General features: G+C 43.5%; 1 protein-coding gene across 1 annotated transcript in view; it reads left to right on the top strand.

Annotated features, from left to right (window-relative positions):
- Positions 1-4,241: 4,241 nt before the first annotated feature.
- Positions 4,242-26,022, top strand: part of LOC140197561 (15-hydroxyprostaglandin dehydrogenase [NAD(+)]-like) — a 69,417-nt gene continuing 47,636 nt past the window's right edge. Inside the window, exons 1-4 of the mRNA XM_072257668.1 lie at positions 4,242-4,824; positions 5,657-5,780; positions 14,401-14,507; positions 23,893-23,989. Of these exons, the coding sequence (XP_072113769.1) occupies positions 4,732-4,824; positions 5,657-5,780; positions 14,401-14,507; positions 23,893-23,989 (421 nt within the window). The 5' untranslated portion in view covers positions 4,242-4,731. The remainder of the gene's footprint in view (positions 4,825-5,656; positions 5,781-14,400; positions 14,508-23,892; positions 23,990-26,022) is intronic.

Below are 26,022 nucleotides of genomic sequence, written 5' to 3'. Positions count from 1 at the left end.
GCCACTGTAGCAGAGTTTCCTGGGAGTTGCTCTTCTACTGCTACATTTTTCTGCAAGGTTGTGGCTAAAGTAGCTTTATCTGTCTTTCTCAGCAATCCTTCTGGTGTGGACAGGGCCTGGTATGTGATGAAGTCGTATCTATGATCTTGTCGAAATTGGTTGCCTTGGCCCTCCTAACTTTGAGTTCCCTCTGTAGAGTTTGATTTTCCAAGACAACATCCCTTAATGATACACTTTCAGGAACCATTAATAATTTTCTTTTGTCATCTGGAAACATATCTATTGAATTTTCCAGCTCAGATTCCAGTTTCCTATGAATGTGCTTCCCTGTAGAATCTTGCAGGAGCGTAACTCCACCAGATAGCATGAAAGATTCAAGTTTTGTGACCAAAGAAGTGACTTGTACAATCATCTTGTTGGGTATGATATCTGTTCTGATATACTTGAAAAGATCTTTATAGGCTTCCCTTTCAATCCTTTTATACAGTTCATAACCATCCTCTTTGTACTCAGGTTCCTTTTTCTTGATTCTGGTATAATCCTTATAGCATGAAACATGACAGTGGGCCTCTGCAGCAACTATGTCTCTGCTTGTTACTGCTAGAATCTTTTCATCTTCCTCTTGGGTTGCACATTCTCATAGTGTTTGGTCAGCTCTGAGTTGTACAGCTTGTGTAAGCTTTTCACGCGATTTGGAGCCCTTCAGAATATTCACCTTATTACAAAAATGCAGATTTGATCATATACCCTTGCTTCTGATGAAGATCTCCTACTTGGCCCTTTTGATGTACAGGTATTCTCACCAGCTTCATCAGTAATGTTTTCCTTGGCTTTCCTTTTCAGAGTCTCTAAGTCTCTCTTCATGGTGAAGAGGCTTTGGCATTTTCGGTGATAGTAGATTATTGGACTTCTTTTTCTCCAAGTTATTTAGCAACATCTAAAATAGGAGCATAGTTTTTCACTTTGGCTGCTTCAAGTAATGTTTTCCAGGATTCATAGTCTTGCGAACTAACTAAATGGTCATCATCTTCTTTTGATGTTTTCTGGTGTATGATACACTGCTTCTTAATACAAACACTTGTAGATTCTTTGTGCTTATGGCTCTCCATTCTGAAGCAAGGTGATTCAGCTACTCCAGATCTAAATCTACTCTTCTCTCTCCTCTATTGTGCAGGACTATCTCACCACCACAGTACCTGAAACAGAAAAAAATCACATTAACATTGCTGGTGAAAAAATCACCTGCTGCAAAGGTGATATAAATACATGTATAAAAGGTGATATATAAGATATAAATGTGAAACAGAACATGAAAAGAGAAGTACACCTTACTGTGTTGTCACTGCCAGTAATAGATAACATTTGTAGAGATGCTAATTTTAACAACTTTTTTGAAAAGCATATACTCTGAGCTATATTCCCACCAATTTTCAAAGACAAAGCATCAATAATAAGAAAGATCGATCAGTTTGAAGTAGAATCCTTTATTCTGTGCTATGTATAGTTTTGAAAAGTGTGTTTTGGCATGGGGTTATAAATTGAGTGATAACACTCAGAAAGCTACCACCTCAGAAAGCTATCACATATTTTCTAGCACTACGAGTATATACCCTGCCAAAACTCACTATAAAAATTATTCCCCCCAGATGGTACTGGTGGCCCAAATTTAGGGTCCTGGCTCACGGAGCAACAGAAGCTTTTATTTCTACACCAAGTTCAGGGACAGCTACTTTTCTACAACTATCAACCATACTGCCTGGATTAGATCGCATGTCTTATAACGATAGGTTGAGCAAGCTAGGTATTTCCTCTTTGGAGCAGAGGAGGATGAAAGGCAACTTGATAGAGGTGTACAAGAGAATAAAAGGTATAGATTGAGTGGACAGCCAGAGAATATTCCTGGGATGTAAATGGCATAATTTTATGGAGTTTGGAGGAATGTTTATGAGACATGTCAGGGGTAGGTGTTTTTGTTTTACACAGAGTGGTGAATGCATGGAGTGCCCTGTCAGAGGAGGTCATGGAGGCAGATACATTCAGGATATTTAAGAAACTCATAGATGTGCATGTAGATCATAGAGAGATGGAGGGCTAGGTACGAGGGAAGAGCTAGATTGATGATTGAGTAGGTTAAAAAGGTCAGTACAGCATTGGTGGACTCAAGGGCCTGTAATGCGCTGTAGTGTTTTAGTTCTATATTTTCTTTTCCTGAACTGACCTGCAAACTCGAATTGCACCTCAGCAGCAGAAAACTACGTAAGACTTACCTACACTTGCTTCTTATTGTGATCATGCACTAGTGTTTTTTTAGCACAGATTCTTTTCCTCTCTGTCTTGTATAAGTTATATTTTGAATTTATATTCTGCGTGTTGTCTGAATCCATATGCCTGTCATGCTGCTGCTCGTAAGTACTTCATTGTATCTCGTACTTGTGCGTAGGGCAAAAAACACAACTTGATTTTAATTCAATTCAAATTAATATGTTTAATTGTCATTCAACCACACATGAATACTCATGGATATAGCTAAATGAAACAGCCTGACTCCAGGATCAAGGTGCAAAATACAGCATCAACAACCATTCACGGCACAAAGCACACACACGATAGCCAGCAAAAGTCATATCATGATCACACGAGTCCTAAACTGGCATACCAAACACTGGACATGGGGTTGGGGGGCAGCACCAACTCCAGCCTGGACTGACTTGCATCATTGAACCTTGAGACCACAAATTCAAATTCAGCTCTAAGGATTTGAATATCAAATCTCGGGTCAGTCCAGTAGAGCGATAATTTGGAGTTTCACTTACTAAATCAAAGGATATTAACAAATTGTGTGAAAAGACCAGGTTATCTCCCTTGTCCAGGCTATTACTTATCTGTCAGAAACCATTGCCAAAACAAATAACACACACAAAATGCTGGAAGAACGCAGCAGGCCGGGGAGCGACTATGGAAAAGAGTAAACAATCGATGTTTCATACAAGACCCTTCAGCAGGGCTGGAGAAAAAAAGATGAGAAGTCAGAGTTGGGGTGGGGGGGAGAAACACAAAGTGATAGGTGAAACGGGGGGGGGGAGGGGTGAAGTAAAGAGCTGGGAAGTTGATTGGTGAAAGAGATACAAGGCTGGAGGAGGAGTTAATTTAATAGGAGAGGTCAGAAGGCCATGGAAGAAAGAAAAAGGGGGAGGAGCACCAGAGGGAGGCAGTGAGATAAGGTAAGAAAGGGAAAAGGAGAATAGAGAATACAGAAGGGGGGGGGCATTACTGGAGGTTTGAGAAATCGATGTTCATGCCATCGGGTTGGAGGCTACCCAGATGTTGCCCCTGTAAGCTGAGTGGGGCCTCATCGCTACAGCAGAGGAAGCTTTGGATGGGCATGTCGGAAAGGGATCGGGAAGTGGAATTAAAATGGGTGGCCACTGGGAGATTCCGCTTGTTCTGGCGGACAGAGCATAGATGCTCAGCGAAGCGGTCTCCCAATCTAGGTCGAGTCTCACCGATATACAACAGGCCACTCCGGGAGCACCGGTTAAAGTACATTACCCCAACAGACTCATGGGTGAAATGTCGCCTCACCTGCAAGGACTGTTTGGGGCCCTGAATGGTAGTGAGGGAGGAGGTGTAGGGGTAGGTGTAGCACTTGTTCCATTTGCAAGGATAAGTGCCAGGTCGGAGGCTGGTGGGGTGGGGCGCAGCCTCCGCGTCCAGCACATAATTCTCGGTAACTGCCGCCATCTCCAGCGGCATCCCTCCACCAAGCACATCTTTCCATGCTCTTTTCCATTGATGCTGCCTGACCTGCTGAGTTCCTCCAACACTGTGTGTGTGTGTGTTTCCAGCATCCGCAGATGGTCCCTTGTTTGGAGTTTAACTCTTATCACGGTTATATTCCTGCTGTCTTGCCGCGGACTCTTTGTCCACAAGTCGACAGTAACTACACTTAACAAAAATGTACGACATTGAGCTGTGTATTGATTACGACTTCCCGGGAACCTGTAATATACGTTTTGAATTTGTGGAACGTGATAGTATATTGCCCATTACTTATCATCTTCTGTAGGTGATGCCGAGCTACCTTCTTGAATCTCTGTGGTCCTGCTAGTAGAGTGCTATTTTATTTGTTCAGAGATACAACGCGGAACTGGTTCTTCCCGACCAACGAGCCGCGCGGCCCCGCAATCCACCTGTTTAACCCTAATGTCGTCACGGGACAGCTCACAATCACTTCCTAAACCATACGTCTTTTGGTGTGTGTGTAGACCGGAGCAGCCGAAGGGAACCCGTACGTTGACCGCTACACTACCGTGGCGCCCAACAGGGGTTGGGCAAGACTTTGAAACGTTTTGTCAAAGTAACAAAGAAGGACTGGTTACTTTGTTGTAGACGCTTGAAATCTGAAATAACAAAATCAAATGTTGATGAAACTCAGCAGGCCAGGAAATAGCTGCAGAGGACAAATACGTTCACCTTTTCAATTCGCGGAGCCTTTTTCAGAACGAAGAAAGAGAAAAAGAAGCACGTGATATAAACATTGCTGTTCACAGTAAACGGAGGGAGGGAGGGAGGGAGGGAGAGAGAGAGAGAGGGGGGAAGAGCTTTGCTGAAGTTTGTGGAACACAAAGGTCACTGCCCCTAAACTACGAGAACGGACTCTCGCTCTTTCCGCCTCCTTCCGTGCAATAAAGGCTCCCCACGCCGAGAACTGCGAGCACTCCGAGGCTGCCGATGGCTCTGACCGGCAAAGTTGCGCTAGTGACAGGAGCGGCGCAGGGGATCGGCAGGGCGTTCAGTGAAGCGCTGCTCCGGCAGGGCTGTAAGGTATCTCGCTTACGCTGCCGGTGGGGATGCTGAGCCCCGTCCACTTGCATTGTGGCACTCCATTTCATTTGCCTTCTATTCTCCCTCCCTCTCCCCATCGCGCCGCGCTTCTCCTCTGCCCACTTCTCCACTATTCTCTTCTTGGCGTCATTGCCCACGCGTTTATCCCTTCTGTTCTTTTTCTCCATTCGTCCCCTATCTTCACTCTGTATACTACTTTGTCATTCCTTGTCGCCCTCCCCTCTCAACATTTTCCCTCCATCCCTCCCCTCTTCTCTCCCACTCCAGTCCTGCCATACGTTTCTTCCCTGCATCCTTCCTCTCTTCTTGCGCCATTCCTTCCCCTTCTCTCTGTTCTTTTCCCTCATCCATTTATTCTATCACTACATTCCCATTTCACCCATTCCCCTTCTGTTTCTTCTCCATTCCTCCTAAACATGCTCTCATTCCTTCTCTATGTTCCCTCTGTAGTTACACCTTCATTCCCTCCTTTTCTTTCTCTGGCCTCTCAGCTTTGTTTCCCCTTTCCCCCTTTTCTTATTCTCACCATTTATTGCCTCTGTTAGGTGCATGTTTCCCTCACCCCCACTGTTCTTTTCTCTTCCACTCCTACTGTGCTCTCTCCCCATCCGTCCTCTCTTCTCTGTCCACCTCTCCCCTCCACCATCACACCCTTTCACCGCCATCACCTCCCCACACTCCTCCACTCTCTGACCACTCATTCTACACCCCATCCTTATTCTGACCGTCTCCCCCACCTCCCCCTGTCCTCTGCGTTGCTCCTCTCTTTTCCATTCACTCTCTGCCTTCACCCTGCTGTCCCAAACCTCAGGTCGTTCTCCTGGATGTGAATGCCGTTGCCGGTGAATCCTGTAAGAATGATTTGGATACTGAATTTGATAGTTGCAGCACTTTGTTCATTGCCTGTGATGTGGGATCTGAAGAACAGTTGAAATGTAAGTGGTGAAGGGTGTCATCTTGATCTCTTTGGTTTCTGCTTAATTGTGACACTGGAACCAGTACATTTTTGCCTAATTAAGTGGCTGCCCCAATTAGCTGATGTTTCAAGGAAATAGCTAAAAACGTATTTTAAGAAAAAGATAAACTGAATAACGTGTTGTGTATATAAATGGAATACAGAACCAATTAGAACACTATTGATGCTACTACAGTAGTATAAAACTGTGTACGAGTTCCTAGTAGTTGGTTTGGTGGTTGTCCATCGTATTTGATGATGGCAGGAAGCTGTGCGGGAAGGTTTTTAAAGTGGAAACTCCACTTCATTCTCTTGACCTTAGAAGTCCGGGTTTAGTGGTAAGACATTCGTCACAACTGGGTTCCTTAGCTGCAGTGGTTGACCATGACCACTTCTGTGCCCCGCCATACCCTTTCTTCTCCAGAGCATTGCCGTGCAGCTTTCCTGGCCGTTGGGTCTCACTGAAGGTCTCACCTGCCCAGTCCGCCAGAGCTGACTTCACATGCTGGGACAGGCATGTCACGATCCCACTGATGGCTACCCTCACCAAGTTCAACCCGCCTGTTGAAGTGATGTGCCGAGGTGCGCCCCTGTTGCATGCAAACAGCTCTTTGGAGCCACGGGAGCTGACTGTACACTGCTGTGTTCATTTGATTGACTATAAATGAACAAAATCAGTGCAGACACCTCGTGTAGATAATCGACGGCCTTCAGACAATTTTTTGATAATTGCATCCTCCAAATCATCATTTTAATTGTAACATTCAAGATGATTGTTGATACCTTCAAATTCTTTGTAGATCCTGACTTGTTGAAATAGTGAGATCATTTTACTTTCACTCCTGGCCGTATTTGGCATCTCCAAGCCTGAATGCTTGAAACCCCAGTGAGCAAAATAGTTCTGAATTGTCTTCCTGCCTATTTCTTGCCAACTACCAGTGATAAAAATCATTACTTTTTAAAACAGAAGCACATACCACTGATGCTATTTAAAAACTGTTTGCTCAAAGCATGGTTTTGTATCTAACAACTGCACGCAACTGATGCCAGTTAGAAACTGTTCAGCAAGTCTCCTGTTCCAGTTAAACAGCATAATGTTCCAAATAAATGAAGAGAATCCCAGCTATTTTCTCAATTAGTTTTTGTTCTTTAAGAGTTATCCCAAATAAGCAGCTGCCCTGATTAACCAATGGCCCGGAATCCTCTATAATTCTAATTTTCGCATAACCTGAAGCAAGAAGGAAAGGCAAGTTGAATCTTAATTTGATCAATAACACAGTGTCATCAATTGGAGAGGTTAATAATTGCAACAGTGCAGCGTGTATGTAATTTCAGTAAATGTCAAGTACATGCTGACGCACCCGCGCACACCTCTTGTATTAATATTTGTCCAAAGTATTTTCTGATACTTAGACTTGTACCAAACAGTCCCAGTGATATTAATTTTCTTACGTCATTTAGACTCTTCATGACTTGAACTGTAGGTAAAATGTTGAGTGATATGGCACATGAACACACCCTTCAGACTACATGTGTGGCAAAATGATGCCAAATTAAAGGAAATCTGCCTGCACATAATCTATATTCTTCCATTTCCTGTAGTTTCATGTGTCTGTCTAGCAGCCTCCTAATGAACACCGTTCTGACTGCTTCCACCTCCATCCCTGGCAGCTCATTCCAGGTGCCTACTTCTCCCTCTGGATAAAACATGCCCACACATCTCCTTTGCATGCACCTTCTCTAGCATTTGACGGTTCTACCCTGGGAAAATGATTTTAAAGATCCCCACACAGGTTTGCACTGTACCGCTGCCGTAAAACAAGTTTCATGCTATTTAATCAGTGACAATAAAGTTGATAGTTTTGTTTTCCTCAATATTTTTACATTGTCTAGCACTGTAAGATTCACATTTTCTTCTCAATAGATCAGGGCACACTAGGATAGTGCCACAGTGTTGGGTGGAGGCTGTTACCCTCTCTGCAAGTAAGAAGCATGCAGATGCAAACTTGCATTGTCAGGGTGTTAAATGTGATGAACCAATCTTTGTCAAATGGGATAAGTCTAGATGAGTACTGGGTGGTCAACGTAGACTGAGGGGCCTGATTCCATGTTGTTCGATTTTGTAGAACAGCACAGGCTCTTCAACCCATGATGTCATGCTGACCTTTTATCCTACACCAGGTCAATATAACCTTTCCCTCCTACATATCCTTCCATTTTTCTTTTCATCCGTGTGCCTTTCTAACAGACTCGGAAATGTCCCTAATTATCTGCCTCTATGACTACTTGCAGCATGTTCCAAGTGTTACATAATCAGCAACAATGAATATATAATTGAATCAGGTTTTATAAATAAACAAATATTTATTAAACTCTGCTCAACAACAGTGGAAAAATATTTAAACGACTAACTTAACCGGAAGTTAACTGCTATACAGCAGCTCTGGAACACTTCCTAAAGTGGTAAATTCGAACACAGTTCTTAAAGTGGTAGATTCGAACAGTTCTTAAAGTAGTAAATTTGAAAGTTCAAGTGATTTACACAGTCAATAAGGAGAGATTTCTCTGGAAACAGATTTCTTCAAAGACATGACATTACTGCTGCTTCTCCAAAGGATTCACGACGAAGGAAATACAACGGCTTAAAGGAACTGACTTTTTTCTGGCGAGTGAACACTGCACAAACTTCCCTGCTCTTGCAGGAGTTATGTCAGATGCATGTCACTATTTCTGAATGAAAACTTAATAAGGTTGACCCTTTATAAAACTGCTAAACGACTCCAACTTTATTCACTTCTTTCTTCACTCTCCAATCCTGAACTGTAAAGTAAAAATTATAGATGCGACACACAAAACCGGCAGTAATTGGCGAAACTGCTAGCACCAATCTTTGCACCTTTAAAAGAAAGGAAAACTCCATTTTAAAACAAAACTGCGTCATGAGACAAATATGCAGCATAACGGACTAACTGACAAACTAACACAAAACTAAACTGAAACTAACTGCGTCACAACAGGGTTTCCCTTTTTATACCTGTTGAGAACAGGTCATCATGTGACCTCACACTGGTGGGAAAATCACATCATGTGACCTCCACAGACCATTACATCATGCTCATAAGACAGTCACAAGATACCCACGAGGTGTGTAACACAACTAACTATCACTTTATGTGTATTAAAAAAAAACTTGATCTCTGGCACCCCCCAACCCCCAACACTTTCCTCCAAACACCTTCAAGTTATGCCCTCTCATATTAGCCATTTCTGCCCTGGGGAAAAGTGTCCAGCTATTTACTCATTCTATTCTTATGATCTCGTACATTTCTATCAAGGCACCTGTCATTACTTTCTACTTCAAAGAGAACTGCCTCAGCTCACTCAACCTATCCTCATAAGACATGTTCTCTAATCCAGGTAGCATCCGGGTAAATCTCCTCTCCACCCTCTCTAAAGCTTGCACATCTTTCCTATAATGAAGTGAACAGAGTGGATCACAATACTTCAAATGTGGTCTAACCAAAGTTCAGGATCCAAATCACATTTAAAATTGCTGGAATATGTGGTAAAATTTGTTTTTACAGCAGCAGTGCAATGCAATACATAATAAAAACATGAATGACTTTAAATATAATAAATAAGTAATGTAAAAAAAAAAGTAGTGAGGTAGTGTTCATGGGTTCAATATCCATTCAGAAATTGGATGGCAGAGAAGAAAAAGCTGTTCCTGAATGGTTGAGTGTATGCCTTCAGTCATATTCATAGTCACAGTCATACTTTACTGATGCCAGGGGAAATTGGTTTTCATTACAGTTGCCCCATAAATAATAAATAGTAATAAAATCATAAATAGTTAAATAGTAATATGTAAATTATGCCAGGAAATAAGTCCAGGACCAGCCTATTGGCTCAGAGTGTCTGACCCTCCAAGGGAGGAGTTGTAAAGTTTGATGGCCACAGGCAGAAATGACTTCCTGTGATGCTCAGTGTTGCATCTCGGTGGAATGAGTCTCTGGCTGAATGTACTCCGGTGCCCAACCAGTACATTATGTAGTGGATGGGAGACATTGACCAAGATGGCATGCAACTTGGACAGCATCCTCTTTTCAGACACCACCATCAGAGAATCCAGTTCCATCCCCACAACATCACTGGCCTTACGAGTGAGTTTGTTGATTCTGTTGGTGTCCTCTACCCTCAGCCTGCTGCCCTGTACCTCCTGTACCTGCAGGCTCCTGTACCTCCTCCCTAATGGTAGCAATGAGAAGAGGGCATGTCCTGGGTGGTGGGGGGTCCTTAATGATATAGATGGTGATACAGCCAGTTAGAGTGCTCTCCACAATCTCATAGAGCCTCAACATTACCTCACGGCTTTTGAACTCAACTCTTCCACACCCCCCCCACCACCCCCCAGCACACCATATGCCTTATGATACGAAATTCCTTCCACCTTCATAGAAAGGTCAATAACTAATGGGTATATGTGTGTGTGTGTGTATATATATGTGTATATATACACACACACACAGTAAGCGATGATGCAATGTGTGAGCAGCATACGAAGCAGTGATAAATGTCAGAATCAAGTTTATTATTATTTATGAAGTGGTATTTGTTTTGCAGTAACAGTTCAGTACAAAAACTTAAAAATTGCTGTAAGTTACAAATATATATAGTGCAAAATACAGAATGTTGAGGTAGAGGTTTATGGGTAGATTGACTGTTCAGAAATTTGCTGGCAGAGGGGAAGAAACTTTGCAAACAATTGAGTGTGGCCTTCAGGCTCCTGTACCCCTCCTTGATGGTCTGAGGAAAAGAGCATGTACCAAATAGGGATGGTACTTCGTGATGGATATCATCTTGAGGCACCAACTCTTGAAAGTGACCTCGATGTTGGAGAGGGTTGTGCCTGTGATAGAGGTGGCTGGGTCCACAACTTCCTGAGTATCTTGGGATCCCTGCATTGGAATCTCCTTACCAACCACAGATGCAACCAGTCAGAACTTTCATCACTGTACATCTATGGAAATTCTGTAAGAATTTTTTGGTGACAGACCAAATTTTCTCAAACTCTCAACAGAAGAGCCAATGGTATGCTATTTTCATGATTACATTAATATGTTGTGCCTAGGATATATCTTCTGAGATGGTGACACCCAGGAACTTGAACTGTCCACCACTGACCCCTCAATGAGGATGCTAGTTCTCCTGAAGTCCATAATCGATTCCTTCTCTTGCTTACATTGTGAAGTTGTTTATGATTCAGGAGGCAAGTCAGAAAACTTAATAACATATTCTGATTGTCGTCATGCAAATAGCTAATTGGACTCATGAGAGACTGCAGATTCTGGCAACCTGAAGCCACACACAAAGGTGCTGGGAAACCTCAACAGGTCAGGCAGCATTTATGTTTTCGACCAGAACTGGTGACCGTCCATTCCTGTATATAGATGCTGCCTGACCTATTAAGTTCCTCCAGCACTTTTTTGAGTTGATACAAACAGTTAAATTTCATTAGGGATTTGAGGAGATTTGGTATGTCACTGAAAACTCTAGCAAATTTCTATACAGATGTACTGTGGAGAGCATTCTGACTGGTTGCATCACTGTCTGAAAGGGAGGCACCAATGCACAGGATCAGAAGTTGCAGCAAGTACAAGCTCAACCAGCTCCATCATGGTCACTAGCCTCCCACTATCATCAAAAGGTGCTGCCTCAAGAAAGCAACATCCAACATGAAGGACTCTCACCGTGCAGCACATGCCCTCTTCACATTGCTACCATTGGGGAAGAGGTACAGGAGCTTGAAGACCCACACAATGTTTTAGAAATAGCTTCTTCCCCTCCACCATCAGATTTCTGAGTAGTCCATGAATTTTTTGCTCTTTTTTGAACTACTTATTTTTAATATTCTTTATTGTAACTTATAGTAGTTTATATATTGCACTGTACTGCTGCCACAAAACTAATTTCACAACATATGCCAGTGATAATAAACCTGATTCTGATTGAACTTGCAAGTTGTGTGAGAGAATTGGAGGGATGCAGTGTCAATCCCTTATTTGGAAATAAGGAACAAACCAGATGTGAGAGATAAAAAATCTGGAAAAAAGACACTGTACAGACAGTATAACAATGCAGAGGGTCATTGCAACCACTACATATGACGGTGTGAGTCAGAAAATGAAGAAATAAAACAAAGAGAAACTTAATCTTACTTCTTTTATTTATCGGAATATGGGAGTTGTTTGCAAAGAAAGAATTAAGGTTCCCAGAAATCGTATTTGATTCCCCCTTGATATGTTTGAAAACTTGTAACGCGACAGTGACTGTAATGGTGTCAGTGTGGAATGGGACAGTGCTCTGAGAATGTACAAGAGTACAGAGCCCTGAGATTAAATAATAATAACAAGCATGTTAAATGCTTAACTTCTTTAAAATATTTAGCAATTGGACAGGCAATTTGAATTATTAGGTAGAAGGTCTTCTCCCTCAAGAGGATGTGGGCTTTGGAAAGGGAAGAGGGAACTAGTTTCCAGATCCACAACACGCTGGAGGAACTCAGCAGGTCGGGAAGCATCCGTTGAAATGATGAGTTGACATTTCGGGCCGGAACCTTTCGTCAGGACTGAAGAGGGGAGGGGCAGAGGCCCTATAAAGAAGGTGGGGGAGGGTGGGAAGGAGAAGGCTGGAGTTCCAGTTGAAAAACCAGAAATTTGAAAGACAGATGGGTGGGTGAGGAGAAGCAGGGAGGTGATAGGCAGGAAAGGTGAAGAGGAATAGGGGAAAACACAATGGGTAGTAGAAGGATGCAGAACCATGAGGGAGGTGATAGGCAGCTGGGGGAGGGGGCAGAGTGAAATAGGGATAGGGGAAGGGAGGGGGAGGGAATTACTGGAAGTTGGAGAATTCTATGTTCATACCAAGGGGCTGAAGACTACCTAGACGGTATATGAGGTGTTGCTCCTCCAACCTGAGTTTAGCCTCATCATGGCCGTAGAGGAGGCCATGTATGGACATATCTGAATGGGAATGGGAAGCAGAGTTGAAGTGGGTGGCTACCAGGAGATCCTGTCTGTTGTGGCGGACGGAGCAGAGGTGCTCGACGAAGCGGTCCCCCAATCTGCGTCGGGTTTCACCAATGCAGAGGAGGCCGCACCGGGAGCACCAGATGCAATAGATGACCCCAACAGACTCACAAGTGAAGTGTTGCCTCACCTGGAAGGACTGTTTGGGGCCCTGTATGGTGGCAAGAGAGGAGGTGTAGGGACAGGTGTAGCACTTACGCTTACAGGGATAAGTGCCGGGTGGGAGATCCATGGGGAAGGACATTTGGACCAGGGAGTCGCAGAGGGAATGATCCCTGCGGAAAGCGGAGAGGGGTGGAGAGGGAAAGATGTGCTTAGTGGTGGGGTCCTGTAGAAGGTGGCGGAAGTTGCAGAGGATAATGTGCTGGATCCGAAGGCTGGTGGGGTGGTAGGTGAGGACAAGGGGAACTCTGTCCCTGTTGTTGTGGCGGAAGGATGGGGTGAGGGCCAAAGTGCGGGAAATGGAGGAGATGCGGGTGAGGGCATCATTGATGAGGCGAGAAGGGCCCCAAACAGTCCTTCCAGGTGAGGCAACACTTCACTTATGAGTCTGTTGGGGACATCTATTGCATCTGGTGCTCCCGGTGCAGCGTCCTCTACATCGGTGAAACCCGACGCAGATTGGGGGACCGCTTCTTCAAGCACCTCCGCTCTGTCCGCCACAACAGACAGGATCTCCCGGTAGCCACCCACTTCAACTCTGCTTCCCATTCCCATTCAGATATGTCCATACATGGCCTCCTCTACTGCCATGATGAGACTAAACTCAGGTTGGAGGAGCAACACCTCATATACGGTCTAGGTAGTCTCCAGCCCCTTGGTATGAACTTAGAATTCTCCAACTTCCGGTAATTCCCTCCCCCTCCCTTCCCCATCCCTATTTCACTCTGCCCCCTCCCCCAGCTGCCTATCACCTCCCTCATAGTTCTGCATCCTTCTACTACCCATTGTGTTTTCCCCTATTCCTCTTCACCTTTCCTGCCTATCACCTCCCTGCCTCCCCTCCCTCACCCCTTTATCTTTCCCCTTACTGGTTTTTCACCTGGAACCTACCAGCCGTCTCCTTCCCACCCTCCCCCCACCTTCTTTATAGGGCCTCTGCCCCTTCCCTCTTCAGTCCTGACAAAGGGTTCCGGCCCGAAACATCGACTCATCGTTTCAACGGATGCTGCCCGACCTGCTGAGTTCCTCCAGCGTGTTGTGAGTGTTGCTTTGACCCCAGCATCTGCAGATTATTTTGTGTTTAGTTTCCAGATCCTGCATTTACTGTATATGTGTGTGTATGTATATATATATATATGCATGTATATACACATACACTAAGTTATACATTTATATTTATTGTGTTTTTTTATTATATGTCTTAGTGTGATTTTTTAAAAATATATACACTGCATCAGATCCGGAGTAACTATACTGTATTTTGGTCTCTTTTACACTTGTGTACTAGAAATGACATCAAATATTCTTCGATCTTACTATTCTGTGATTCCATCCTATATTGATTTTTAGGTGCTTTTAAGAAAGCATTTGAACGCTTTGGAAGTCTGGATATACTGTGCAATAATGCTGGAATTAACAATGAGAACAACTGGGAACAAACAATCAACATTAATTTGGTAAGAACACAGTGTCCCCACGTTATGCCATTGGAAAAGGTAATATTGTTTCTGAAATCTTCTCAACCGCAACAAGCTGCACTTTTATTTCAAAGGTTCGTTTATTATCAAAATATGTATCCATATACAACGCTGAGATTCGTCTTCTCCAGATAGCCACGTAACGAAGAAATAACATGCAAGTCATTCAGAGTGTAACATCAAACCCGCCCCCTTGCACAAAAAAGAACGGTATCCCGATCATCAACCTCCAAACCCCACTGCCCCTGCACAAAACAGAGCAAGAACATTGATTCCAAAACCCCCTTCCCCGCAAAAAAAGGCACCAAAAACATCAACCCCCCCCCCCCAAACTCCCACCCCTTGCACTACAAAACAGAAAGGAGCAGGCGAAAAACACAGAATATAAAACCGGCAAGTCTGAAAAAGTCCAGTCTGTAAGCGCAGTAGTCCAATCCATAACACAGAACCACCATCATCAAAGCAGAGAGGTAAGCACAGGCCTACCTGCCTGCCACAGTGAGCCATACAGCAATAAGAAATGTCATCTTCAGCGGATATGTTTTGGGAGAGGGGTTGGTGAAGTGGTCTGGGGTCTGAAGATGTTGGAGACCGGATGTCAGTGAGTCCACTGGAGGCTGGAGGTCTGGACATGTCCTGAACTGGGGGTTGGAGGTGTGTGTGTGTGTGTATAGACTTGTTTTGCTGCTGCTGGTCTGTGGTTGTTTGTGTTGTTGAGCTGAACATCATGGGCACACTGCCTTGATGCCAGAGTGTGTGATTACATATTCAGGCGGTGGCCAGCACAGCCTTGGGTTGTATTAGTTGTTCATGCAAATGATGCATTTCACTATACACTCAGTGACCAGTTTATTCGGTACACCCATTCGTTAATGCAAATATCTAATCAGCCAGTCATGTGGTAGCAACTCAATGCATCCATGGTCAACAGGTTCAGTGTTGTTCAGACCAAGCATTAGAACAGAGAACACATGTGATCTCAATGACTTTGATTGTGAAATGATTGTTATTGCCAGATGGGGTGGTTTGAGCATCTCAGAACCTCCTCATGTCCTGAGATTTTCACACACATCTGTGTCTAGAGTTCATAGAGAATGAACCAAAAAGGGGAAAAAAAAATCCAGTGAGTGGCAGTTCTGTGGGTAAAAACACCTTGTCAATGAGGGAGGTCAGGGGAAAATAGCCAGATTGGTTCAAGCTGATAGGAAGATGACAGTAAATCGATTTGTCACGATGTGTGCTAGCAATGTGCAGAAGAAAGACAGACTCTGATGTAGAAATGGCAAATGGAGTTGATAATAATTCCAAATGAATGCCTGAGGTGCAGCCAAGTGACACTGCAATGCTAGAAATTCATGGTTAATGATATTCAGGAATCCACTAAAATAAAGACATCTAAGCCTATCAAAATAAACTTGGCGAGCTTAAACAGAAAGCAACATGAGATTGCTTTATACTTGAGAAAAACACAAGGAACTCTATGCAATTTATGGCTTGTAAAACAACAATTAACCAATTCAGGTGCTTCTCAAGATCTTAGAGCCCAGTGATCTTTGGCTCCCCGCTCAGGCCCGAAGAGCTCATTACCCAAATAACCATGTGTTGCAACAGTGGTGTGCAGAAGAGCATTTCGAAATGCACGACACATCAAACTGGAGGCAGTGTAGTGTGGGGTTTGTGCTCAACTGGGAGCTGGCCTCACTCGCCGGTGCTGCCCTCTAGTGTCCGACTGGCAGAAGGACAGACTTGATTGCCAAGAGCTGTACCAACAATTTGAATGTTAGTCAGGGACTTAAACTATACATGTGTTTTCTTGAGTATGATGTATGATTTTTTTTTTCTTACTCTTGGATGTACATTATGCACCTGGGCCCCAGAGAAAAGCTGTCTCGTTTCTCTGTATTCATGTATGGTCTGAATGATGATTAGACTTGATTTGATCCTTAAAGTGGACGGGCTACAGCAGTAGAAGACTACAAACATTCAGTAGCCACTTTATTAGGTACTTAAGAGTCTACTGACTGTATGTTTCAATGTAAAGCATAGAAACATAGAAAACCTACAGTACAATACAGGCCCTTCGGCCCACAAAACTGTGCCGAACATGTCCTTACCTTAGAAATTACCTAGGGTTACCTATAGCCCCCTGTTTTTCTGAGCTCCATGTACCTGTCCAGGAGTCTCTTAAAAGACCCTATCGTATCTGCCTCCACCACCATCACCAGCAGCCCATTCCACGCACTCACCACTCTCTGTGTTTATATAAAAAAAACTTACCCCTGACATCTATATACCTACTTCCAAGCACGTTAAAACTGTGCCCTCTCGTTCTAGCCATTCCAGCCCTGGGAAAAAGCCTCTGAATATCCACATGATCAATGCCTCTCATCATCTTATACACCTCTATCAGGTCACCTCTCATCCTCCGTCGCTCCAAGGAGAAAAGGCCAAGTTCGCTCAACCTATTCTCATAAGGCATGCTCCCTAATCCAGGCAACATGCTTGTAAATCTCCTCTGCACCCTTTCTATGGTTTCCATAACCTTCCTATAGTGAGGCGACCAGAACTGAGCACAGTACTTCAAGTGGGGTCTGAACATGGTCCTATATAGCTGCAGCGTTACCTCTGGGCTCCTAAACTCAAACCCACGGTTGAGGAAGGCCAATGCACCATATGCTTTCTTAACCACAGAGTTAACCTGCGCAGCAGCTTTGAGTGTCCTATGGACTTGGACCCCAAGATCCCTCTGATCCTCCACACTGCCAGGAGTCTTACCGTTAATGCTATATTCTGCCATCATATTTGACCTACCAAAATGAAGCACCTTACACTTATCTGGGTTGAATTCCATCTGCCATTTCTCAGCCCAGTTTTGCATTCTATCAATGTCCTGCTGTAACCTCTGACAGCCCTCCACACTATCCACAACATCCCTAACCTTTGTGTCATCAGCAAATTTACTAACCCATTCTTCATCCAGGTCATTTATAAAAATCACAAAGAGCAGGGGTCCGAGAACCGATTCCTGAGGCACCCCACTGGTGACCAACCTCCATGCAGAATATGACCCGTCTACAACCACTCTTTGCCTTCTTTGGGCAAGCCAGTTCTGGATCCACAAAGCAATGTCCCCTTGGATCCCATGCCTCCTTACCTTCTCAATAACCCTTGCATGGAGTACCTAGTCAAATGCCTTGCTGAAATCTATCTACTGCTCTACACTACATCTACTACTCTACCTTCATCAATATGTTGTGATAAATATCTGAATATAAAAGACATTTACAGTCAAGGGATGTGTTATGTCATTAAAAAATTAATCGAATTGAAGGGATTTTCTTGGCCGAGTTCATCAAAGTTTGCAGCATTGTGTGTGTGGCTTGTGTCAACTAACTCATGAGGGCTTTATCAACAAAACACTTACATGTTGTAATGTACTGGCTCAGCAGTTAGCACAGCATCTCCAGGTTCAGTCCTGATCAGTTGTTGATCATGCAGTGTCTGCACATTCTCCATACTTGTTAACTTTAAATTCAAGTTTGTTTCATTGTCATTCAATGATACGTGTATACAGCTGAACGAAGCTGTGTTCCTCCAGGGCAAATTGTAAAACACAGTATCTAACACAGTATCTACAGTAGCACACAGCTACTGTGTCAAAAGAATAATATTAGCACAAGCCACTGACTGACATGCCTGAAGTCTGATGTTGCCCTGGAGTCTCATTTCTACAAGAACAAGCACTAGGAGTTCCTCGTCGCATGCTGGGTCAGTCCGCTTTAACTCTCATCCGAAGGCATGCTTGTCGCCTGACTGTTGGTAAATCTAATCTTCAGTGCCGAAAAAGGTCAAAGCAGGGATTGTAAGAAAGAATAACCCGATCAAAGCGTTTCCATAGAGGGCTTCCAGACCGTTGGAGCTGACCGGAATAGCACTGAGAGCGGTAAGCGTAAAGGAGGTGGGCTTGCAGTTCTGGTAAATAACAGATGGTGCAATCCGGGGCATATTACGATCAAGGAACGTGTCTGTAGCCCGGATATTGAACTTTTTGCTGTTGGACTCCGGCCATATTATTTGCCAAGGGAAATCTCGCATGCAATTGTGGTTGTTGTATACATCCCTCCCTCTGCCAACCCGACGTTGGGGTGTAACATCATTTACACCATCATAGCCAGATTACAAACCCAGCACCCGAGTGCCCTCATTACCATCTCGGGTGACTTTAACTATGTTACCATGGCTAGAACACTGCCCAACTTCACGCAGTATGTGAGCTGTACAACCAGAGGGGAGAGGACTCTGGATTTGATGTACGCTAACATTAAGGATGCAGACAGCTCCTCTCCCCTCCCCCCACTGGGAAGGTCAGATCACAACCTGGTGCATCTAAAACCCTGCTACGTGCCTCTGGTGAAGAGTAAACCTGTAACCTCGAAGACAATGAGGAAATGGTCAGAGGAGGCTTATGAGGCGCTCCAGGGTTGTCTTGAGGTGACAGCCTGGCAGGCACTCTGTGAGCCACATGGAGAGGATATTGATGGGCTCACAGAGTGCATCACTGATTACATCAACTTCTGTGTGGACTGCAATGTTCTGACAAGAACTGTCTTTTGTTATTCAAATAACAAACCATGAGTAACAAAGGATATTAAGGACATCCTGAATGCTAAAAAGAGGGCGTTTAGAGATGGAAATAGGGAGGAACTGAGGGCAAGACAGAGGGACCTGAAAACCAAGATCAGGGAGGCTAAAGACAGGTACAGGAGGAAGCTTGAGTGGAAGACTGAGGTCCTTTAAAATCTGCTGGATGATGCTGAGGATGTTCTACGAGTCTGTGGTGGCCAGTGCAATCATGTTTGCTGTTGTGTGCTGGGGCAGCAGGCTGAGGGTAGCAGACACCAACAGAATCAACAAACTCATTCGTAAGGCCAGTGATGTTGTGGGGATGGAACTGGACTCTCTCACGGTGGTGTCTGAAAAGAGGATGCTACCCAAGTTGCCTGCCATCTTGGACAATGTCTCCCATCCACTACATAATGTACTGGTTGGGCACAGGAGTACATTCAGCCAGAGACTCATTCCACCGAGATGTAACACAGAGCGTCATAGGAGGTCGTTCCTGCCTGTGGCCATTAAACTTTACAGCTCCTCCCTTGGAGGGTCAGACACCCTGAGCCAATAGGCTGGTCCTGGACTTATTTCCTGGCATAATTTACATATTACTATTTAATTATTTATGGTTTTATTACTATTTAATTATTTATGGTGCAACTGTAACGAAAACCAATTTCCCCCAGGATCAATAAAGTATGACTATGACTGTGACTATGAAAAAATACGCTGCAGGGCCACTGGAGAGGGTTAATGGGACTAATAGGGCCAGGAGCTGGTCTTGAGCAAATGGACTAAATGTCTGCCACCTTTGTCATGCAACACACACTAAATACCCAGCAAATCAGGCAGCCTCTATGGAGGGGTATAGGCAGCCAGTGCTGAGATGGAGTTGGTGAGACAGCGACATGTTGCGAGCAGCAAATAAAACACCTTTATTCTATTAAATAAATTTTTGGGACTGCAATCCCGCAGCCTGTAATTTCCTTTTTGGAATTATGCTTTTGACCTGGCTGAACAACCTGACATTTTTTTGAGTTATCCTGGAGGATTCAGAGAACTGGGCTCTCAGGAATGCCGGCACAGCCTTGGCGGCTATTGCCAGAGTGGACTTGAGGCCTGATCGACTCTTTGGGCTGGATCGAAATGGCAAGGCCCAGACCAGAGAGAGTGAAAATTGAACTGATATTTACTCAAACTAATCACTGAGCCAGATTAAAAAGATCAAGGCATCAAAACCGAGGGCGAAGGATGAACTGGTGTTCAATTTATATTCCTGTGAGGCTCTACTTGCCTCAATGCTAAACTGTCTCCATGTTTGTGGCCTGCAGCCATCAGGTTCCTGGACCAGCAGCAACCCTGAACTGATTCCTTGGCTGTGGACCTACTTTTGGGGACTCTGCAGTTCTTGTTCTGTGTCTTATTTATTTGCTTACTTTTATTGTTTGCACAATTTTTTCGCACATTTGGTGTTTGACAGTCTTTGTTGTGTGTCGTTTTATCATGGATTCCATTGTGTTTCTTTGTTTTGTGACTGCCTGCAAGGAGACAAATCTCAAGGTTGTATACAGTATATATACTTTGATAATAAATGGACTTTGAACTCAGCCCAAAATGTCGACTCCTTATTCACCTCCATAGATGCTGGCTGAGTTCCTCCAGCATTTTGTGTGTTTTCCACAAGGTTTCAAGCACCTTCAAAATCTCTTGTGTTCCTTCTTGGTTATAGTAAGAATAGATTCATAAATTCACTGAATGGTTTTCTCTGAAATGGATATAGACTGTGGTAGCTTTCTTCAAACACCAGATATTGCATTTGTAATTCCCGTTTGATGGCTGATAGAGCCATGGTTCTCGGTACATTTGGAGTCTGTTATACTGCCGGACTGTCCCTTTCCTCTCAGGGTGAGGTATAGTCTACTACAGAATCTAAGGTCATGAACAGTTTTGATAGAGTGGATGCTATGGTAATGCTTCCACTTATCGGAAAGAGTGTAACTTGATACCCTTATAAGTATGTCCAGTTGGGAATTTGGTCTATTTACCCAAGAATTACTGAGAATATGGGACTCCCCACAGAGGAGTGCTTGGTATGAGCAGTATATATATACATCTGTGAGAAGGCTGGACATACAGCACTGTGCGAAAGTCTTAGGCACATATGTATGTAGCTACAATGCCAAGGACTTTTGCACAGTACTGTAGTAACTTTATGTATTGCACTGTACTGCTAATGCAAAAAAACCAATTTCATGACGTGTGAGTGGTGATAGACCTGATTCTGATATGGGTCTCTGTTGTGGACTGAGAGTGGGAAGGAGGGCAGGGAGAGGGGAATCCATGGTTGGGAAAAGAGGAAAGGAGAGGGGAGGGAGTGGGAAGCACCAGAGAGACATTCTGAATCAAATGACCTCACCTGACGTCTCCGGGCTGGACGTGTCTGCAAGCACACCACCCCCACCTCTGGCACTCTCTATCTGCCACCTGTCCCACGCCTCCTACGGCGCTCTACTCTCGCCTCTCCCAACATTCTTTGCTCCCTCCAGGTTTACAAACTCGCTCTCCGCTCCATGTTGATAAACACAGTGCTTTTTCAAAAGTCTTAGACACCCTAACCATGTATGTGTGCCTCAGACCTTTGCACAGTAAAAGTGGAGCAGAATAGAGAATTATGCTGATACATTTAGATGGGATGAGTGGAACAGAAATACTGGGAGAAGTGAATTGCCTGTTGCTGTGCCCCTTTTATTACCTCTCTGAATCCCAATTATGCCACCTTTCAACCTTCAGGCTCTTGAACCAGCATGATAACCTCACTTATCTCAACACTGGACTGATTCCAGAACTTATGGACTCACATTCAACAAGTCTACACTCATTTTTTTTGTCTTATTTGTTTGTTTGTCTTTCTGTCTATTTACGTATTTGTATTTGCACTGTTTGTCTTTTGAAAGTTGTTTGTCAATCTTTGCAGTTTTTTTATTGACTTTATTGTATTTCTTTGTTCTACTGTGAATGCCCACAAGGAAATAAAATGGAGATCTTTGTGGGAGGGAATGATTAGATTGATTTCAGAGTAGTTGAAAAGTTGGCAGAATACCATGGGTCGAAGGGCCTGTGAAGTGCTGTGCGATTCTGCATTTATTGTTGACTCAGTGGTATTAATAAATATAGCAAGATTTGATGTTACAAACCAATTCATTTAATTAAATGGAAAAATAAGCAAATCAACTGTTTATACAAAGCAGTCTCACAAAGTAAGCTGACTAGTATGGGAGGAAATCTTGGTTGTGATCCAAAATATTTGGAAGCTAATACAAGTAACTTTGCAGTTCCTTAGCTGTATTTTTCAAAATTGGGAATTCACATTGGGTATAATTACTTAATCATGTTAATACAAAGAAATCTTCATTGTGTCTGCATTGGTTCATTCCACCAATTTAGTTTGTGCCCCCGATTCTTTCCTCAGAACCTTTTGGAAAGTTGCAGTGAAGTCTCCTTCACCCGTACGTTCCCACACTGTAGACATTGCATTCCAATTCATGTCAGCTTTAAGTTTAATAACAAGTTTAAAACAAATCCCTCATATGGGAATTTTTTCAGAAATTATCTTCGTCCATGTCTGGTAGGGACACACCACCGCCCATGCACGGAAAAGCCGACACGAAGTAGTGAATTCAGCCCAGTCCGTCAAAGGAAAAACCCTGCCCACGATTTTGGGCACAGGAGTAGTGAAATAAGAAATCCATCATCAAGAACCCCCGCCAACCAGGTCATGCTCTCTTCTCCCTGCTGCCATTGGGAAGGAGGTACGAGAGCCTCCAGGTTCACGAATAGTTATTACCCTTCAACAATTGCGGGCTGCCCCCAGCGCACCTTCGGACTGCGTTGGTCATTCATCGACACAAACAACACATTTCACTCTTTGCAAGTACATGCAACAAATAAAACTAATATTTATCTTTAAGTAGATGTACATGTGCCTCCCATTATTTAGCAGACCAGACCAGACAACCCAACTCAAGGTCTAAGGCTCTTCACTTAGACTAAGTTCCATAGAGAGTTCAGCACTATGGTTGAGACTGTATGACTGGAAATGAGGCAAGCAAACATGAAATGCAGATGTCTTTCTTCCAATAAGATTAGCCTGTGCTTGTTACAGAGAAATAGGAAGAAAAACCGCACTGACATTTCACACAACAATCCAAATCTTCTTTTGGCAAATAGGCTATGATCAACACTAGGAGACAAAATTAAACACATCTCTTCTCTATTTTCTCTACTACCGCGATGAGGCCCCGCTCAGGTAGCCTCCAACCTTGATGGCATGTACACTGATTGTTTGAATTTCCAGTTATAACCCCCCACCCCTTCACCATTCTCCACTCCTGTTTCCCTCTCTCACCTTATCTCCTTATCTGCCCATCACCTCCCTTTGATGCCTTCCCTTTCTTCCGTAGCCTTCTGTCCTCTCCTTTAGCTCTTTCATCAATCGACTTCCCAGCTTTTTACTCCATCCCTCCCCCTCTCCTGGATTGACCTATCACCTGCCGCCTTGCACTTCTCTTTCTTTCCAGTCCTGATGAAGGGCCTCAGAGAAAACATCAACTGTTTTCTCTTTTCTATAGATGCTGCCTGGCCTCCAGCATTTTGTGTGTATTGCTGTATTTCACTAACCCAGTTTATTGGAGAGCAACTTAATTTTTTAAAAAGACTGCTTGATTGAAAATATGCTTCTTTTTTTAAATGCCAGACGTCTGTGATCCGAGGAACGTACCTAGCTTTGGATTACATGAACAAACAGAATGGTGGGAAAGGAGGAATTATAGTGAACATAGCCTCTTTAGCAGGTGAGAAAATATTTATGATTCTTTTATTTATAATAAAATATATACAGTGAAAGCCACTGTGAACTTTGAAAAGAAGGCTTTTCTCCTACTTGGATGGTTTCTACTCTCTATAATTGAGAAGTATTTGTATTTTTTAAATTCCTCTTGATTTTCTTCACTATTACATTTGAAGAAGCTTTTGAAGCCTCTTCCTTGGAACTTGTAAACTTTAGTCGGCTGTCCCACCTCAAACCTTGCTCTTCAGTTGCAACATACTTTCTCAAGAACCTGGTGGGAGTTGGGATATGTCATCAAGAGATTCTCCCTCAAGAGCATTGAGCAATGGATTTGAGTCAACAGTTCTCTTAGGGTTTCCAAACGTGCCTTCCATCTGGTTCAGATTCTGTTATTTTCTCTCTGCAACAGGACAAATTCCTTGAGGGTGATAAGGGACCCTGGAAGTAAAAGTAACAGTTGTAACCTTCCTTTGTCTTGGTTTTCATCATTAAGTATGTTCTTCTTTGTTTTTACTTCCAATAACATTCAGATGATGGGGTCATGAAGAGAGCTTTTGGCACATGGTCCTTCATAAATCGAAGTATTGATCACAGGAGCTGGGCTGTTATGTTGATGTTGTATAAGATGTTGGTGAGGCTGAATTTGGAGCATTGTGTGCAATTCTGATCACCTACCTACATGAAATGTAAGATTGAACAAATATAGAGAAAATTTACAAGGTTGTTGATGGGAGCTGAGGACATGTGTTAAAGGGAAAGGTCGAATGGGTTAAGACTTTATTCCTTGGAGCGCTGGAGAATGAATGGAGATTTGTCAGAGGTCTACAAAGTTATGAATCATGTAGGATGTGGTTAGACTCGAACAAGAAGCCATGGGTGAATCATATGGTGTAATATTTAAAGGGAAACTGAGGAGGAATTTCTTCACTCAGAGGATAATGTGAGTGTGGAATGAACTGCCAGTGAAAGTTGTGGAGACATGTTCCATCTCAACATGTAAGAGAGATTTGGATAAGTACAGTACATGGATGGGAGGGATATGGAGGGCCACAGCCCAGGTGGGGGACAATGGGGCTAGGCAGTATTAACAGTTTGGCAGGTGGGACAAAGAGTCTGTCCCTGTGCTGGAGTACTCTGACTATGAGAGAGCTTTTTTCTGTGGACCTCAGTCTTGAGATGAAATAACTCTCTTCTGTTAGTTTTGTTACATACTGGACGTATTGTGAGTTCCTTTTTTCCAATCAACGAAGCCTTGAAGGCAAAGCAAGTTTATTTGTATAGCACTTTTCAAACACAGGACAGTTCAAAGTGCTTTCCACAAAACAAGATACAAAAATCAAACATCAAATTTCAGACAACATAAAGAGAATCAAATCACACATAAAAATAAGGAACTGAAAGTTATAGTGTAGGAGATTATAATTAAAAGGTACAGCGAAAAAGTTGTAAGCCGCGATTTAAAAGAGCTTAAAGTTGGGGCAGACTTCAGATCCTCTGGAAGATTATTCCAGATATGTGGAGCATAGTAACTAAAAGCTGCTTCACCGTGTTTAGTTCTGACCCTGGGGACAGTAAGCAGGCCCACCCCAGATGACCTGACAGCTCAGGAAGGTTCATAATGCAGCAAGGGATCAGCCACCAGCTTCATTCCGAGCAGTCTTAGAAATGGCTGATGATCATATTATGAATGTGGGCGGAAACCAGAGCACCTGGAGGAAACTCACGCGGTCTTGTGGAGAGTGTACAAACTCCTTACTGACAGTGGCGGAAATTGAACCCCAATGCTGAAAAGCGTTGCACTAACTGCTACACTACTGTGTTGTGATAACACAGTCAAGTCAGTGCATTGTTTGGAGTAAAAGTATCTCAATGGGTCCTGCTGAAGGGTTTCGGCCTGAAACATCGACTGTATTTTTTTCCGTAGATGCTGCCTGGCCTGCTGAGTTCCTCCAGCATTTTGTGTGTGTTGCTTGGATTTCCAGTATCTGCAGACTTTCTCTTGTTTGTCAATATTTCCTTAATTCTCTCACTCTTGTC

Source organism: Mobula birostris, chromosome 5, assembly GCF_030028105.1.
Source record: "Mobula birostris isolate sMobBir1 chromosome 5, sMobBir1.hap1, whole genome shotgun sequence".
In the NCBI taxonomy this organism is placed as follows: domain Eukaryota; kingdom Metazoa; phylum Chordata; class Chondrichthyes; order Myliobatiformes; family Myliobatidae; genus Mobula; species Mobula birostris.
Note: the sequence above shows the minus strand (reverse complement) of the source record. Positions and strands in the feature narration are given on the sequence as shown.